Raw genomic sequence first — 19,582 nt, forward strand, 5'->3', positions numbered from 1 at the left:
CAAGAAGCTAATTTGTTACCAAGGCCAAACAAGCAACCACCAGACCTCAATTTGGAGTTGTGTATTAACAAAGGAAGTTACCTGCAGAAGGCTCTGATAGCTTTTCTCAACAACCTAATGACCCATTTCCACTAACAGTCTACTTTAGATAGATTTTAAGGATTCATTCACCGGAAAGAGATATTACTATTCTAACAAATCTGATTATGGCTACATGGACTTAACTATTACCAGCCTTATTTTAAGGAAAAAACATCTTCCTTTATCACTTCCACTCCCCAACGCAACTCTCGAATTCATTACGAGAATTAAAGTCAGTTCTTTTGTTGATGTATTTGGGTTTAAGAATAGCACACTGTATTTTCCCTTCTTAAAATAAATGACCTGAGAACTCAGAGGCTATTTAGCAGCAAGAAATATGAAGTTTGGCACATACTAGTTACTCAATAAATATTTGTGTAATGGGTGAATGGAAATTCCTTGTGGCTTTACTCATGCGGGCGGGGTGAGACTCTCAAGGCTAGCTGAGACTGTGAATATGTGTGTGGGTGTGCAATGAACTGTGCTTGCTCATGTGGGCACTCTCTCTGAGCTCGCTTTTCCTTTTTGTCACTGATTTCAGCTTTTAAGTAATTATTACTGTCAGCATTGACAATAAAAAGACTTGACTTTTTAAAGATCGCTACATAGTAGCCCCCTTAGCCATGGTTTATTATTCTGCGTTTTCAGTGACCCGTGAGCGTCCGTGGTCCTGAAGCAGATGACCCTTCTCTGACATACGGTCAACGCTATATCACATGCCTATAACGTTCACCTCACTTCATGTCATCACGTAGGCACTGTATCCTCACTATTAACACTACAAGTCAAAGGAGGGCAAGTATAGGATGGTAAGATATTTTGAGAGTGAAAGACTACTTTCACATAACTTTTATTATACTACATTGTTTGAACTGCCCTATTTTATTACTATAGTTAATCTCTTACTGTGCTTAATTTATAAACTGAACTTTACAGTGATTGGTGTATAAAGGAAAAAACAGTATACACAGTGTTGGGTACTATTCATGGTTTCAGGCATCCCCTGGGGGTCTGGGAATGCATCCCCTATGTATAAGGGGAGACTACTGTACTCAATTTCATTCAAACAGAAGTGGAAGAAAGGGACTTTTCGGAGAGTCTTGACACCTGTGTTCCAGGCTGACTTCTGCCCCCAAAAGGCCTTGAGCCAAGCTGCCTCCTCAGTGATCCTCTGACATGAAGTGGAGGGTCATGGTCCACTAACCATTGCTTTAAACGATGTAGTTTTAAGTTATTTGTGTTCCTTTAACTTTGCACATTTTTTGGAAATGAGGATATTTATCTCTGGGTCAATTTTCACACAGGGAGAAATATTCCTTGGCTGTTAATAATTGGCATATGAAGTGGAATCACATACTTGAATATATACATTTATATATGATAAATAAATATATTTCCTCGCACATAAATTCTAACCTGGCAAGCTATTTTATCAGTCCAGCCCCCACTGACTGATATGATAGCTATGATGCATTTGAGTAGTCAGTGTTAATAATCTGAAAAACAATCCAGAAGCATGAATGTGGTATCAATTATGTTTGAAAATGTTTCTCCTATATTTCTAGACCTTGTCTAATTGACTTCAGCCTTGAATACTGATACTCTCATCTTATTAGCTCTTTTCATATTTCAGTGTGACTTTGCTACCCAGAAAACCACAGATCCCACTGTAACATAGGAATAACCCAAATGAAATACAGTGATTATTAACATTACTTAATCTGAAGATAAATTCTGGTAAAAAGGGAGAAATGGCTAAACTCTTATTTACATTTTGCCAGTGTTTTTTATGTGCCTTAGAAACAACCCCTCAAACAATCTTACATCCTATCTAGATGTTGGGATCCCAGTGGCTAGAGTAACAACAACGACAAAAGTCTAAGATCTAAATATCAGTACTTCTGAAACGACAGTATTCCAAAAGGTATAAAAAGAATATCCAGGCCATAAAGGATACTTACTATACTTATTTTGTTCCACAGTAAAGTGAGCGATATGTTAAAATCTTAAAAGAATGCTTTAAATGTTTAAATTTCCACTGAGACCTAAGTTCACCTTTTGTACTTTCAAAATTTAATCTCAAAATGATTCAGAATCTTTTCTCCAAGGAAACAAAAGAGCTGCAAACTTTGTTTTATTGGATCTGACCACTGTTCCCAAGCTACAGGTCTCATGACCTCCAATTCAACTGTCATCACGACACCATGACAAGAAAAGTCAGAAAAACATTGTTATCTAATGATGAATATTGAGGCTTTAAATAAAACTGAAAAAGCAAGCCCTCTGAACCTTAAAGATGGACTTTTCACTTCTTAGAAATTGCTAAGGGAAAGTTCTGCTACAAAAGAAAAAAATAAGTCTGAGTAAATGTTTAAGCTGATTAAAATTTTACAATGTATCAGGTGTCTGCCCTGGTTCCTTGCATACACTTGTCAAGGACCAATCACTGTTCTTTGGTAAGTTCTTTTTTTATTAGATTTCTTTATGCGATCTAGAGGGGCAGAAACTAGATATTTAAAAATAAAGCTTTTTTTTGTACTGTAGATTTTAAAACTAAAATAAATGTGTTTTTAATTTAGGATGCAGCAGCAATCTTAATTAAGATGGGACTATGCAAATAAGAAATTCAAAATGCAATTATTCTTTAAATATTGTTTCCATATTCTGATCCCCAATAAAATGAACACTAGTCAATGAATAAGTTGAATACAGATAAAAAACACATGCTTTGTTGTGTATCTAATAGATGGATATTTTATGTTAATTCTACTTTTGTTAAAATATATCACTTAGCACTGACCGCTCTGTTTATACAATGCATAGTTAAAAGTTTAGGCATTTCATTTTTAGTACCAGGAGTTGAACATTACTCTTTTGGCAATATCTGGTGGATATTTAGCTGGCACAAGATGACTTGATTAGTAGTGAGGATTTGCATGTATCCCTTATTTAAAAAACTGATTATTTTTAAAAAGTTGTGGTAAAAAATATCTAATAAAAGTCACCATTTAAACCATACAGTGGTTTAAAGCATATAGTTCTATGGCATTAAGTGCATTCTCGCTGTTCTGTAACTCTCACCAACACCCATCTCCAGAACTTTTTCATCTTCCCAAACTAATATTCTCTATCCATTAAACAAGTCTCCATCCTTGTCTCCCACCAGCTCCTGGCAACCACTATGTACTCTATGTATGAGTTTGACTATTCTGGGTACCTCAAAAGAGTGGAATCATACAACATTTTTCCTTTTGTTTATTTCACTTAGTGTAATGTCCTCAAGGTTCATCCATGTTGTAGTGTGGGTCAGAATCTCCTTCCTTTTTAAGGCTGAATCATATTTTATTGTATGTATATACCATATTTTGTTTATCCATTCATTTGTCACTGGACAAAAGGGATGCTTCTACCTTTGGCTGTTGTGGCTAATGCTGTTATTGAACATGGCTGTACAAATACCTGTGCCAGTCCCTTCTTTCAATTCTTTTAGGCAAATACCCAGAAGTGGAATTTCTGGATCACAGGGTAATTCTAGTTTTAGCTTTTTGAGAGAAGTACTATACTATTCTCTATAGTGATGCCACAAGGATTCCAATTTCTTCACATCCTTACCAACATTTCTTAATTTTTGTTCTTTGGAAAATAGCCGTACTAATGGTGTAAGGTGGTATCTCATTGTGGTTTTGATTTGCATTTCTCTAGTGATTAGTGCTGTTAAGCATCTTTTCATGTGGTTACTGGGTATCTGTTTATCTTCTTTTTCCTTTCTTCCTCTTTCTTTTTTCTTTTCTTTTCCCTCCCTCCCTCCCCTCTCTTTCTTTAATTTTTTAAGGGGTAAGGGACAGAAGGAGAGAGAATCTCAAGCAGGCTCCACACTCAATGTGGAGCCCTGATGTGAGACTCGATATTATGAACATGAAATCACAAACTGAGCCAAAATCAAGAGTCAGACACTTAACTGAGCCACCCAGGTGCCCCGTTTCTTTCTTTCTCTTTTTTTAAAGATTTTATTTATTTATTCATTCATTCATTCATTCATTCATTCGAGAGAGAGAGAGCACACGAGCATGAGTGGAGGCAGGGAGGCAGAGAGAGAGAGAGAGAGAGAGAGAGAGAGAGAGGAAGAGGCAGGCTCCTCACTGACCTGGGAGCCCAACTCGGGGCTCAATCTCAGGACCCCAGGATCCTGACCTGAACCAAAGGCAGACACTTAACTGACTGAACCACCCAGGTGCCCTTATCTTCTTTAGACAAATGTCCATTCTTGTCCTTCACCCCTTTTTAAATCAGGTTACTTATTTTTCTGTTGACTTGTGGGAGTTGTGTATATATTCTAGGTATTAACCCCTTATCAGATATGTGATTTGCAGATATTTTCTCCCATTCCATGGGCTGCCTTTTACTGTTATTAATGTCCTTTGATGCAAAAAAGTTTTTCATTTTGATAAAGCCTAATTATTTTTTCTTTTATTGCCTTGGTGTCACATCCAAGAAACCATTGCCAAACCCAGCGTCTTGAAGCTTTCCTATGTCTTCTAGGAGTTTTATAGTTTTAGGTCTTAGTCAAAATGACTATTGAGGCCAGAATGTGGAAGCAAAGTAGGTATTAGAATTACTATTATTCATTTTTGGTAACTGAGTTATGGTATTTGCATAGACTGTACAGTTGAAGAAATAATGTTATGTATGTATTCCTTAAATTACATAAGTAACAGTCATCATGATGAGTCATAAAAGGATGACAGAGGATGCTGTGCTGGAAAAGGGTCTTAGGAAGAATCTCCAACTGTTGTCTTAATAAAAACAAAGTCATTGGTTCAAACCTTGTGCAGGCCAGACAGACGTTCTCTTGATGACATCTACCCCAGGTAACACATGTGAAGCAAGCAGCTCAGTGCCTGGCCAGGAGTGCTCAGCATATGTTGGCCAGTACTTTTTATCCCTCATCTCAATTATATTTGATAAACTTTGACTTATTTATAAACTTGGTTTATTCTGTCCAATGTACACTTCAGACACTTCCCTACTGGTCACAGGAGAATGGAGGTCAGAACTAGGATAGAACGTGACCTCATGTTAATGCTGGAAACCAGCTCAAAATCGAAGCATGAATAGTAGCAGTGTCCTTTTGGTATGTAAGTTATAAGAAGCAAGATCAGGTTACAGTACAAACTAGAGCCAGTATCTTGGATACCCTAATTCAGGCCTTTACTGATAAGCATTTGTAATAAAAGTTAGTCTAATTTTGATCATGTTATGTATGTGTACATGGATTACCTGTTAGACCTTGCTCATCCTCTTGGTTATCTTAAACCTAAGGTCTCTATTATTTGGAAAAGGTCATGTACCTGAAGGTTGCTTGACACAATGGGAAAAAAGTGCACCAAGTTCCCCTAACCCTGTCTTCATGAAAGTACACTGAGTACCTGAGCCACAGGGTCCCCGTCAGCACTACTTCCAATTCACCACAGGGATTGTCCCTATAGCACAGACTGAAGATGAACACAGATCTTGCCAGGTCACGCTTACAGTTAAGCATGTGGGTGCTTAAAATAAATGATGAATTAAATGGCTTAAGAAATTGCTGAGAGGACAGCCCCGGTCGTGCAGTGGTTTGGTGCTGCCTGCAGCCTGGGGTGTGATCCTGGAGACCCGGGATCGAGTCCCACATCGGGCTCCCTGCACGGAGCCTGCTTCTCCCTCTGCCTGTGTCCCTGCCCCTCTCTCTCTGTGTCTATGAATAAATAAATAAAATCTTAAAAAAAAAAAAAAAGAAATTGCTGAGAGAAAAAAAAGTCCTGCGATTAAAAGCACCAGTGAAGCAGCTCCTGCTGCCCACATGTGGCTAGCTGTTTTTAATTTTCTGCAGCTTTTCCATTGTTCAAGAGGTGCTTAGGCATAAAATAAGCTAAGCTCCAATATGTGATGTGTGTTCCATTAATGTTCTGGCAAATTCCTTTCCAGCTGTACTTTGATCAGAATTGAAAAGAAAAAAGTCCAGGGAAAGGCAGTGTTAGTCTCTTAACAGACCACACAGAAATACATATTTCAAGAATAATTCTGGGGGGAGGTGAAATGTACATTTTGAAGGAAGTATATGGTAGTGTATTATACTGTCCATGATGTGAAGTCATTAGAATTTTAGCACTGCGATTGGAAGAAAAGAGCCTGGAAAATCTGTTCCTTACCTAAATATTATATGTTAATTTTTTTTTGGTAGGGAATATAATTTTTATTTGAATACTTTCCTAAAGGACTCAATCCTCTCTATTTGTGAGTTCTAAAAAAGAATTCAGGAGACAGTGTGTCACAATACATTTTGGAATAAAGCAAGCCATAAAGATATCTTGAACCAAATTTTAAGTAATTATCTCAAATATAACTTCTAAAGAAATGAAAAATTCCCTGCATTGGCTCTGAACTCTGTATTAGGCCAAAAAAAAAAAAATGAACAGGGAAATTAGAAAATTGTGTTTAAGCCATGGAATTAAATGTGCAGCATGAAATGATGACTAATTAGCATATGAAAAACCTTGGTTCAGGCAAACAAGAAGCAAAGCAAAATCGATGACAGTTACTCCAATAGTGATCTGTGAACCCGTTAGCTGCCAGCAATGGATGTGTTGCTACCGGACTACCTTTTTTTTTTTTTTTTTTTTTTTAATTTAAGTAAGCTCTGCACCCAACACGGGGCTTAAACTCACAGGCTCTATGACTGAGCCAGCCAGGTGTCCCACTACCCCACTGTCTTGTTTTTTGCAAGAGGATTTAGTCCACAATGCACTGGAAATCAAACAAACATAAAAAATAAAACACAGGTTAGTCTTTCACTACAGGCAATTTGAGGACCACTAGTCCATGGTAACTAAATTCACCATTAAACTCTTCTATTGAATTGACAATGACCAAGTCATTGAACAAACACTAGATAGCAGTGAAAATAATTAAAGTACAAAATGTGCCAAAACAAACTCTAGTTATCATTTCTAGATGACATTAAAATTCCCAAGGCTTTACAGGCATCACAAGGTTTGCCTGTGCAGTTGATTACAGGACCAAAACCCAAAACCTACATCATACCTATAATCCTCCTCAAGGATCGTCTTCTTCAGCATCAATACAGCACAATTAATAGGAAGATGCTTCTTTAATTGCATGAATAAAAGTGTAATAATGTGAATCTTTGTCAGATTACAAATACTAACACACTTAATACAAGGGAATTTCATACAGTTTAAGAAGATCTCAAGGTAAATGGCACAGAAATTATTTAACTAATTAAATAATTTTTTAATTATTTATTGAGGCAAGCTGGCCCTAGCTAGGTTTTAGGTTCTCTTCCCTGAACACGTAAGGAGGCACTGAACCACTCTCTGAAGTGGGTCTTTTGCTGCAGGCCTGTCGACAGATAAAAAGCAGGCTGTCAGTGCACGCAGCAGGCAGAACCGGGGCTCCAGCAACATTAGTGTCATAAAAACTAGTGTTTAAGTTCTGGATGGCCCAGGGCTTTGTGTGCATTGCACTGGTAATAAACAGACCATGTTTATGCTTCAAGAAACACGGCTAGTCCTTTTTACCCCAAGGGCTTTGGAAATGTCAGCCCACTGGGAGGGACTCCCTCTGGTTAAAGTTTTTCACCTGTAAACTTAGCTGGAGACCAAGTTTCAAGAGCAAAGTGAAAAACCTAATACAAGCAATACAGGGCAACTGAAATTGCCAATATCCTACACCACAGGGAACTATCATGATACCACTACTAGGGAGATGGCTGATGTGACAAAAATCCCATTACTGAGAAAGTGAAGGCCACACTAATGGCTGTCTGGTATCCTGACCTACCCAGAGACCAACCAACCAAAATGCTAAGAAGAACTGGTTTTTGATGGTATTTACTTCATACTTGACATTCTTTTTAGCCCTATTTTTAAAGCTCAAAACCAGGGTGCAGCAAATATGTGAGAACACTGTAGGAGCTGGACTCCCTTGCTCTCGTTTTCTGCCTTCTTAGACCTCAGACCCTGGGCAGGTCGCCGACCTCACCTTCTTCCAGACCAGGTTCCAGCCTAGTCAAGAGGCCAGTCACTCTTGCCCTGAAAGTCTGACAGGAGAATATGAACTTAGCTACCCACTCAACCTCTGATGAATCTAAGCTGGAGAGGCTCTAATTGCATGTGGAAGAACACAACAGACTGCTTCTACAAGCCTGGCACTGGTCACTGCTTGTGATGCTCAACTGTGGCACATGCGTTTTATACCAGGACCTGTGCTAGATGCAGAACACAAGGTGTGTGCATGCACATATGCACACACACTAAAGTAGCTCTTCTCCTCTAAGGGTCAAAGTCCTTCTACTCACGGGCTTACATTTTATTTAGGTGGAGGCAGACACAATAAGCAAATAAATTAGTGTGTTTCAGGTCATGGTGGTCAAGGCAATAGAGAACATAGTGCTGAGAGACCTAGTCCCTAACCAACAGATATTCATGAATGAGAAGAAATGCTGAAAGAAAATATGCAAACATTTTTAATCCCCAAATTTCTGTACCTCTCTGAACCCAGGCCTCTGCTGTAAAGGCTGAGCCAGACAGTTGCTAAATTCCTTCCCAACTTAAAGATTCTATGAGCCTGGGCTTTAGCAAGAACATTTTCTTCTGAATTTAACCAACTCCATTAAGTAGTTCAACAGCTTTGACTGTAAGGTAACTAAATAGTATTAAAACTTCAGTAAGGCAAGAACACGCTAAGGAGGTAAAAAACGAACTAGCCTAAGAGTTCTTATATAACCAAAAGAAACAGGAACACCCACTGAAAAATAAGAATTGAGAATTTTTAATGCAATTATCAAAAAGTATTTGTTAGATTCCTTCACAGGCGCTGTATTTTTCACTTCCCAACACAATCTGAGATGTGATAGGTGCTCAATAAATACTTGTTGAACAAATGAATTCAATCTAACCAAAATTAAGGAGTCAATTAAAATTTTCCAATCTCCAAACAGTGTGCAAGGTTTAAAGTGATGGTATTACTTACTTGTGGGAAAGACAGTAACTTTGTTTTTTACCTAACAAAGGACCAAATCCACTTCAAAATCTGATAATTATTCAAAGAGATGATCAGACAAGCACCCAACAAAGTATGTATAAGAACAATATATGCAGCAAATATGTGAAAATATAGGAGGGGCTCTTACTGTGCTTGTAACAGTGAAAAACAGAGACAAGTCTAGATAACCCACAATACAGAATTGGTTAAAAGATAAACTTAGCTACCTATTAAAAATGATATATATATATATATATATATATATATATATATAAATATAAATATATATACAAAGACCACTACTATGATTATGATTAAGGTATGAAAGTGACTTAGACATAAGAGTTCCTGCATGACCCAGCAGTTCCACTCCTAGGTAAATACCCAAGAGAACTGAAAACACATGGTCACATAAAAACTTGTCCAAACTCATTCAAAGCACCATTATTCGTAACAGCCACATGTCTGGAAGTACAGCTCAGGAGTAGAACATGTGACTTCATAACAGCCAAATGCCCAAACCAAGTGATGAACAGATACAGAAAATAAGGTATATCAATGGAGTATTATTCAGTCATAACAAAGAATTATGTCCTAATATAGGCTTTAACATGGATGAACCTTAAAATCATACTATATAAGAGAAGCCAATCACTAAAAATCACATATTGTATGATTCCATTTATATAATATGTCCAGAACAGGCAGATCCAGAGACAGAAGCAGACTGATGGTGGCCTAGGACTGGTGGAGGGGATACTGGGGAATGATTGTAATGGGTATGGGCTTCTTTTTTGGGATGATGAAAATGTTCTAGAATCAGATAGTGGTGATAGTTGCATAGTTCTGTGACTATGCTAACAACCACTGAACTAGACATTCTAAAAGGGTGAATTTTCCCAGTGTCATGTTTTACAGAAATAGAAAAATGCATCCTAATATTCATATGGAATCTCAAGTAGCCAAAAGTAGTCTTAAGGGCAGCCTGGGTGGCTCAGTGGTTTAGCGCCGCCTTCAGCCCAGGGCATGATCCTGGAGACCTGGAATCCAGTCCCATTTCGGGTTCCCTGCATGGAGCCTGCTCCTCCCTCTGCGTGTCTCTGCCTCTCTCTGTGTCTCTTGTGAATAAATAAATAAAATCTTAAAAAAAAAAAAAAAGAACAAAGTTGGAGGTCTCACACTTCTTGATTTCAAAATTTATTACAAAGTGATAGTAATCAAAACAGTGTGGTCCTGGCATGAAGAAAAACACATAAGCTAATTAAACAGAATACAGAGTCCTTAAATTATTATGCATATGGTCAAATGATCTTCAACAGAAGTGCCAAGACCATTTAATAGGGAAAGGACTGTCTTTTCAACAAATGATGCTGGGAAAACCGGATATCCACATGCAAAAGAATAAAGATGGATCCTTATTTATACCAAATACAAAAATTAAAATGGATTAAAGACCTAAATATAAGGCAAAAACACATAAATATAAAATAATACATAAATAAGTATTTTTTAATAAAAAATAAATATAAAAACCTAGGAGAAAACACAGAGAAAAAGCTTCATGACACTGGACTTGGCCATGATTTCTTAGTAGAATACCTAAAGCACAGGTGACAAACCCAAAAACAGACAAATGGCACTATATTGAACTTAAAAACTGTGCTTCCAAGGACACTATCAGTAGAGGGAAAATGCAACATAACAGGAGAAAATATTTGCTAATCATGTATTTCTAAAGGGGTTAATATCCAGAATATATAAAGAACTCCTACAACTCAACAGCTAAAAAACAGATAATCTGATTAAAGATGGGCAAAGGACTCAAATAGACATATCTCCATATACAAATGGCCAACAAAGATATGAAAAGATGCTTAACATCACAGTAATCACTGGAGAAAGGCTAATCGAAACCACAATGAGCTATGAACTCACACCACTAGAATGGCTACTATCAAAAGAATATAAATTAATAAGTGTTGGTGAGGATGTGCTGAAATTGAAATCCTTGCATGTTGTTGGTAGGAGTGTGAAATGTACAACCATTATGGAGAACAGTATGGAGGTTCCTTAATAATTAAAAACAGAATTACCATATGATCCATCAATCCCACTTCTGGGTATATGCCCAAAAAAACTGAAAGCAGGGTTTTGAAGAGATATTTCCAAACCCACGTACTTAGCATCATTACTCACAACAGCCAAGACACGGAAGCAACCCAATATCCACTGATGAATGGATAAACAAAACATGCTATAATGGAATATTATTCAGTCTTAAAACAGCCTTATCACATGCTACAACCTGAACAAACCTTGAAGACATTATGTTAAGTGACATAAGCCAATCACAAAAAGGCAAATATTGTATGATTCCATTTATGAGATCCCTAAAGTAGCTAAATTCATATGTATGTATTTATATATGTACTTATTTAAATTCCAGTATAGTTAACATGAAATGTTATGTTAATTTCAGGGGTACAATACAGTGATTCAATAATTCTTTACTTGACTCCGTGCTCATCATGTTAAGTGTCCTCTTTAATCCCCATCACTCAGTTCACCCATCCCCCCACCCTAAAGTAGTCAAATTCTTAGAAATGGAAGTGGAACAGTGATTGCCAAGGCCTGGAGAAAGGGGTTGGGGGATGCTGTTTAATGGGTACAGTTTCAATTTTGCAAGACAAAAAAGTTCTGGAGATCTGTTGCACAACAATGAGAATGTACTTAACACTACTGAGCTGAACATTTAAAAATGGTTAAGATGGGAAGAAAAAGAGGGGGATATATTTTATAGTATGTGAATTAAATCCCCAACAAAAGTTATGAGAAAAAATTTTAAAAAGCGAGTTACATAGCCATTTGTAAAATAAAAATACGGATATAAAATTCAAATAAAATGTAAGAATCTACTGAAACAAGTTAACGTGTTTGTATCACAGGTGAAAAAAAATCTCTATTTTCCCACAATTTTAGACTTTTCTTTTGGAAGAAGAAGAAATATAATTACCCTGATACATAAAAAACAAGTCTCAAAACTGTCTCTGTTTAGGGGTAGAAACAAGAAAGGTGATACCTGAGCTGGAGTGTTTGTGGTCACAGGAGACGGCGATTCGCTAACTTTTGGCTCACTTGGGGACGCGGCTGACCCCTGCGACTCCTGGCTGGCTGGCTGGTCTGGAGACAAAGCATCACTGCTGTCTTCATCAAATGAGAAATCGCCCTGAGTCTGAGGATAGTCCTCCTTCCCAACGCCTAAAGAAAGAAACGATTTTCAACTTATCTTGGCCTTAGAATACCAAGCTTAAAATGATAAAGGAGAAACATTGTTTATTACAAGAATGTAAGAAGCTGGTTTAAAAAAATTTTTGAACATAATGTACTTCCCAGAGGAAGAACACACCACTACCTATGATGAATACTTGGGGGAAAAAGTCAGACCTGAATCATATCAAGCCTTTGTATCCAACTATCAGTTGCAGCAAGTACAGAAGACAAGAAAAGTTTTTAGTGACACTGGGAATGCTAATGCATTCAGTTAATCCAGTATGTGGACATGCTAGAGAACATAACAAGGCCCGTTCACCAACAGTAAGAAAACCTACCGAGGAAATGAAGACTTAAGCGATATCAGCCAAAGACCAGGTGTGGACCTTGTGTGGATCCTGATTTGGAATACAACTGTTAAAAAACTTTAAGAGATGTGGGAGAAAATGAGGCCATGCCTTGGTATCTGCTGATGAGTCCTACTTCTTGGAGTGGCCCAGTTATACTGACACCTTACCTTGTGGGGCCCGTTTCTTTGAGACTGAATGGAATCATCATTGAATGCATTACTTAGAATCACTGACCACAAATTGCCTAAGAATTAAATGCATAATAATGCAAAATCTTCTTGCATTAGTATTATTGGTTATTATATAATATTATTGGTTAATATATAATATATTATAATAAGAAGCCCCCAGAGTAATGGAAACTGTAATAGTTTTTATAGTAGGATGTTAATTTGTCAAAATTGCTTGCCAATTAAGTGGTATTATTCCCGATTTTTTTTTTTCTGCTTAAACTTATGCCAGAAAAAAAAATGTATGTGTGGGGGAAGTGGGGAATGGAAACATTTGTAACAAAGTATGATAAGACCAGGATAAAATGGAGAGATATTACCATTCTTATTAAATATATCTGTACTCATGTGCTGTTTACTTTGCTGAACTAACATTGAACAAGCTACTTATCTTTCCTTTAAGTAAACAAAATAATGAAAAGTCTCTAGAACTCTTAACACAAGAGAAATTAAACAGTATAATGTAGTCAAGTTAACTCAGAAAGCACCATAATGAAATCGGAAACTAATACATCAACCTCAGACATGACAAGAGGAAGCTCTGTGTTGAGTGGTAACAGATGCTAGTCTTAGAATATATAAAACAACAACAATAATAATGGGAACTGGTTTAAGTGTTAACCAATTGCTACTTCACTCAGAAAACAACACTCATGATTGGTGCTGGCTTTTTAAATTAAATTTGTTTTAAACTTCCAAGTTTCTCTTTCTCCCAGAAAATAGTAAATTTTTGCATCTTGCCTATAATTGCTTCCTTAACACTGGAGTCCACAGGAAGGATGTTTTTCTCTACTAGCTCCATAGGACCAGGTCTCTGAGCAATCTTCTCATTCAGATCATCAGCTAGTCGAGCTCTTTTCAATTTCATCTGAGTGGCCTGCAGGGATGGCTCTGCAAATGTCTCTAAAAGAGAAAACACATTTTTAACCATTACTTGAATTACTCTATTCCATAATGTTATGTCAGGCCGACTGAATTTAATTTAATTGAAACTGGTTTAAGCATATTTATGTGTTCTCAATGTATTTAAGGAAAGAAAAATGACCGTTTAAGAATGCTCTAGTACAACATTTATACATTTTTAGGCCTCGATATTTTGTATTGTCTATACAATGCCCTCAGAGTCAAATTAACATGAACTCAAGCCAAAAACTGGGGTACTGCTATGGTTCATTTATGGTAGGAGGTTCACACTCACATTTATTAGGTATTGGAGATACGGAGGATGAAAAAGAGAATGTGGTCCGGGGCTCAAGAAGTATACAGTTTTAGATTTGCACTGGAAAGTCAATTCCTAGAAATGGAGGTACTAGATCTTACTTAGATTATAAGCTTCTCTGCAAGAGTCAGTGGGAAGAGCTACAGATCATATTCTTAAATTGATCCCTGTGTGTCTCACAGTCTTCATTAAGACTTCTTAAACACATTAAGAATGTGTTTCTTTTTTTTTTTTTTGAGATTTTATTTATTTATTTATGAGAGAGACAGAGAGAGGCAGAGACATAGGCAGAGGGAGAAGCAGGCTCCCTGCAGGAGCCCGATGTGGGACTTGATCCCAGGACCCTAGGATCATGCCCTGAGGGAAAGGCAGACAGATGTTCAACCACTGAGTCACCCAGGCATCCCTCTGTGTTTATTTCTGAATATATAACCTTGGAACATTCAATTACAGAGTAACCAATGGTCATAAAGAGCCTCAACTCATCTACTTACAAATGCAGTTGTACAACAAATGCGAAGCTAACATAAATATCATAATTTGTTCATTTGGGTAATTCTGTCAATGATTTGCATTTCTGGTATCTCTCCTTAACATTTTATCACAATTGTTCTCAATAATGTTTATTATTGATTAAAATAATGGTGAGGTATTAACTCAAAATTCCGAGTTGCCTCTTAAATTATATGGTAGAGAAGGTCTTTTAATGAAAGTCCCTATAAAAAATCTCAGGATCACTAATGTTTTTTTTGGGAGGTAAAATGTTCTGACTGAAGCCCAAAGCTCGCTGAAAGCCCATGACCCATAAACTACTCTCCAGCACATCTGAATACTTCTCTGTCCACCAGGTGAATTATATGCTTACCAAAAGTCAACCTTGATTGTCCACACAACAGTTCATATCAATTCATATGTGATGTCAACACATAATTTAACTAAATGTTATAGGAAAATGACAACCTTCAAAAATAAAATTATTTCTTGGGAACCTAGATTAAATGCTTTGGAATGACTTGATAAAGGTGAGTCATTAAAAAATAAATCACTGTCAAAATAAAAAATTAAAAAATAAATCACTGTCAAATTAGGGCTTACTAACAACTAAAATATCTGGGAAAATGATAAAATCTAAGATTTTTCAACTTAGATTGCTTTTCAAGTGTCTTTATGTTGTTTTTTCCACCCTCAATCGAAATTGTAGATGATGTAGGACAGTTGTGGTTTATGCAAGAAAGATGATGATCATGTAGATCACTCTCAGGTTGATGTTTAAATGTATTGTTAAGATCCAGGTAGGACAGGCTTCTGCCTTTCTCCTCTCTCCTATCAACACATCCAAGTGATATCAGGAATATGTCTGGAATGAAAATATCCCAAAAGTAAATAATGAGAGGCTGGCATTTTGTTATGTTTCTGTTCTTGGTCTTATCATCTCTTCATCTCCATGGCACTGAGGCTGGATTTTTAGCTGAACTTCAGAAAAATAATGTAGACTTTGCCTGCCAAACATCCAATTCAATCAAACCTGGGAAAATGTTAAAATAAGTTGGGGGGTGGTTTAAAGTTATTTGTTAAATTACAAATGATATATTCTTTCTTACTTCAAAAATCCCAACTTGAGAACAGATGTTCAAAAAACATCACTTATGGTTCATTCATATACATAGTTAGGTTTCGAAATGTTGGTCTTTTTTTTTTTTTTTTGGTCTTTTTTTTTAAAAAAAGCAAATATGAGGGATCCCTGGGTGGCGCAGCGGTTTGGCGCCTGCCTTTGGCCCAGGGCGCGATTCTGGAGACCTGGGATCGAATCCCACATCGGGCTCCCGGTGCATGGAGCCTGCTTCTCCCTCTGCCTGTGTCTCTGCCTCTCTCTCTCTCTCTGTGACTATCATAAATACATTAAAAAAAAAAAAAATTGAAAAAAAAAAGCAAATATTCCTTTTGATAGCTAAATGTATTTGCATTTGGTCTTAATAATATTAATAAAGGCTGTTACAATCAGAAGGCAAGTTGAAACAGACAGTATTGTTCCTTCAAAAATGTCCTGTAAAGGTCACGATATTTTTAGGTGTACAAGGAGCCATTTGCCCAGTTACTTACCAGTACATTTGCCTCTTGAAGATTCATTTATCCCCGACAGCGGGTAGCTGTTCCTACCCTACCACTATTCTGGAAAGTTTTTTTTAGTCCAATGGGCTTCTGAGAACACAACTGAAAGTAGTGAAAGACATCTACCTCTGACCTCCCACTCAGATATGAAGATAGTCCTATAATCATAGATTCTTTGGAGCTACTATGGACTATAGATACCAACTTGATCCTTGGAATTTCTTTACAACATCCTTACTGTGGTGTCAGCCTGTGCCTGGTCCCTAATCACAGCAGCCTCTCATTGAGTACTTTTCACGATCTGTAATCCATTTGTTTTGCCCGTTTATTATCTGTCTGCGCCACTAGAATGTAAGCTTCATGAAGGCAGGCATCCATTTGACTCATTTGTTGGGTCTCTGGTGTCTAGCTCACTGGCCAATGAATTACCACCTCAAATGAGGGCAATCATATTGCTTCTGAAAGATTTTTGGACATGTCTGATACTTAGGATATTATTTATATTGAGCTACAATCTAATACTTTGTAATACCAACCTATTTCTTCTTTTTTTTTTTTTTTAAAGATTTTATTTATTCATGAGAGACAGAGAGACACAGAGAGAGAGAGAGAGAGAGAGAGAGAGAGAGAGAGAGGCAGAGACACAGGCACAGGGAGAAGCAGGCTCCATGCAGGGAACCCGACATGGAACTCGATCCTGGGTCTCCAGGATCACACCCTGGACTGAAGGCAGGCGCTCAACTGCTGAGCCACCCAGGTTGCCCAATACCAACCTATTTCTAAAACAACTCTACCATTAGGCCAGAAGAATATAATATTCCTTCTACTTGAGAACAGTCTCAATCTTTGAGAAGTTTTCAGATTCTTTCTGTATCATCTCAGGGTTTAACACACTCAAGACTATCACAGGGTCAAGCTCCTAGTCTTGCTCAATAAGTCAAGTCAGAGAAGCAAAACAGTAACAAAATGTAACTTGGCAATTTAAGTTGGGGAAACCAGCTTTCAAGAATGCTCTCTTTAGAGAGAAAACCATGCTAGCCTGAGCCACATGTCTCACCAGAGATGGAATAGAACTGTCCTTACCAGGTTCACAAGTGATGAGGCTAGACCACTGAGAAAATCTGGGAGGCTATGGGTGTTTATGTTAATGGTCAGGTCACCGGGACTGTAGTGGATAGGTAACAACAAACAGAAGATGGTAAGTGTGAGCTCTGTACTAGGTTGACATAACGGGGTCCAGGTGGCTGAAAAATCTAGGGTTAGATTTGTGGCCACTGTACTCTTTATGACTTAATGGGCATATGTTCCTCACTGATGAAGAAATCCTCTGGACCAAAAATGTTTCTCCAGAACATGGTAGAGACATCTATGGCACCAGCTGGTGGGGAAGAGTCAGTCCATTAATGGGTTATTTAGAGAATCAAATCTTCCCCATGTATCTAATATAACATTTTAGTTTCGGGTCTTCAAGTTGCTATCCCATTTGGAGGATGTCAGCCTGTGGGGTAAGAAGTTACTAAAATGGAAATAAACAGCAATGGTGGAATTCTCATTCTTTTCTTAAGAAAACACAGAATAAGCAGAAATCAAAATTTTACCTTCTAAAATGTGCATCCTGACAAGTTCAGAACGATCTGGTCGGCTCCGAATCTTATGCTTCAAAAAGTTTTCAGTCTTAAAAAAAAAAAAAAAAAGAGAGAGAGAGAGAGAGAGAGTGAAAAAGTCTTACCATAAATTGTTTATGACTTATTGTGGTTTTACATTCTTCTCTCAAGGTACTCCATTTAAATGAATTGTATGCTCTCTGGTCATGATTTTGGGAAGGAAAGAGTAGAAATTAGTACTTTGAAAAGCTATCACCCAACACATAACTTAAATTGCAGCCTTCAAAACTGCACAGGGATCTGAAGTGCATAAAGTAAGCACTTTCCAGACTTTTATTTTAAAACTTGGAAAAGGCAAAAGATAATTTGAACAGACATAGGATTCTGGTCATTTAAGTATCTAACATCTAGACTTTAGGTCAGATAAAAATCCACCTAAATTACAAATTTCTTTAAAATCCTAATGTATGTTTGTTAGTGAATTCATATCCCTGATCATATTTTCTTATTCAAAACAATTCTCAACTAGAACAATAAGGCTTTCAGATGGTTTTAGATTGTATAAGATTCTAAGAGATCATTATTGCATTCTGGGAAAATCCCTATGGAATTTTTGGAACATTCTTATTTTCACATTGTATGACAGAAGTTTTCCCTAAAGCAAAAAGAATGAATGTGCATAATGGTCCTTTTAAAGAAAAAGAATAAACACAAAACCAATATGCAAATAGGAATGGAGACCTCTCAAATAAAACAGAGCTGAACCTAGCAACATTCTTGGTCAAATGTACAGCTACCACAGATTCAGTAAAGAAATGAACTAAAGATGTGGTAGTCAGGACATCACTGGGCTGTTGGTCTGGGGGAGGGGGTGGTTACAAATGGCAGACTACTCCGTTATTATTCTAAAAACTGTTGGTATGTTCCAAAAGCAACAAGGCGAAGTATGATTTGTCCTTTATGTACAAAACTAGTTACAAGTTTTAAAAGAACAAAAGTTGAACATCATGCATTTTCTAAAAACTTCAAGATAAAACTACCCTAGAATGTATTACTCTACATGTCATGTGTCATGAAAATATACTGCATTTTCTTTATTGACAATATTTAGGAGTAAGACTGCTACTTGCCCACAGGTACTTTAAAATAAAAAAGAAGCAGAGGAGTAGAACATTTGAAACTGAAATTTCTTACTCTGGCTCGTTCCAAGCTTTTTATCTGCTCATGGAATGCAGCTGGGCTCTTCAAAGCTGTGAGAAGAACAGGAATCATTTTGGGAGTACAGATAGAGGCGTTAATATTTCAGTCAAACGTTAGGGTACATTATGTTGATGTTCCTTCTTAATCTTAAGAGTTTGCATCTACAGTTCCATTTATTACTAGTTCTCTTAGGAGATCTACGAAATTTGAAACCTTAAGATGTTTTAGAATTAAAATTACATATTCACAGATAAAACAAGTGAACATTTAAAATAGAGTTGTATACATGACAATGCAAATGTTAGGTCAGACAGTTGCAGCCAATACTTGGGCCAAGTTATCGTCACCAGGAGAACTGTTTGATGATTTCTTAACAGGCCTTTGCTCTTAGTGGCCCTACAAGATGCAGGTGGGGGTGGGGGTGGGGAAGACCAAATGTCCTGAGGACATTTAACCTAGGCGTGATGGAACCCTGAA

At 37.2% G+C, this 19,582-nt stretch overlaps 1 protein-coding gene across 12 annotated transcripts in view; it reads right to left on the reverse strand.

The window, feature by feature from the left end:
* Nucleotides 1-19,582, reverse strand: part of MRTFB (myocardin related transcription factor B) — a 210,922-nt gene that overhangs the window by 48,705 nt on the left and 142,635 nt on the right. For all 12 annotated transcript variants that reach the window (XM_038540314.1, XM_038540304.1, XM_038540306.1 and 9 more), the window contains 4 exons: nt 19,100-19,155; nt 17,900-17,975; nt 13,715-13,876; nt 12,203-12,381 (listed from right to left, as the gene is read on the reverse strand). In XM_038540314.1, the coding sequence (XP_038396242.1) occupies nt 12,203-12,381; nt 13,715-13,876; nt 17,900-17,975; nt 19,100-19,155 (473 nt within the window). The remainder of the gene's footprint in view (nt 1-12,202; nt 12,382-13,714; nt 13,877-17,899; nt 17,976-19,099; nt 19,156-19,582) is intronic.

Source organism: Canis lupus, chromosome 6 (genome assembly GCF_011100685.1).
Source record: "Canis lupus familiaris isolate Mischka breed German Shepherd chromosome 6, alternate assembly UU_Cfam_GSD_1.0, whole genome shotgun sequence".
Taxonomy (NCBI): domain Eukaryota; kingdom Metazoa; phylum Chordata; class Mammalia; order Carnivora; family Canidae; genus Canis; species Canis lupus.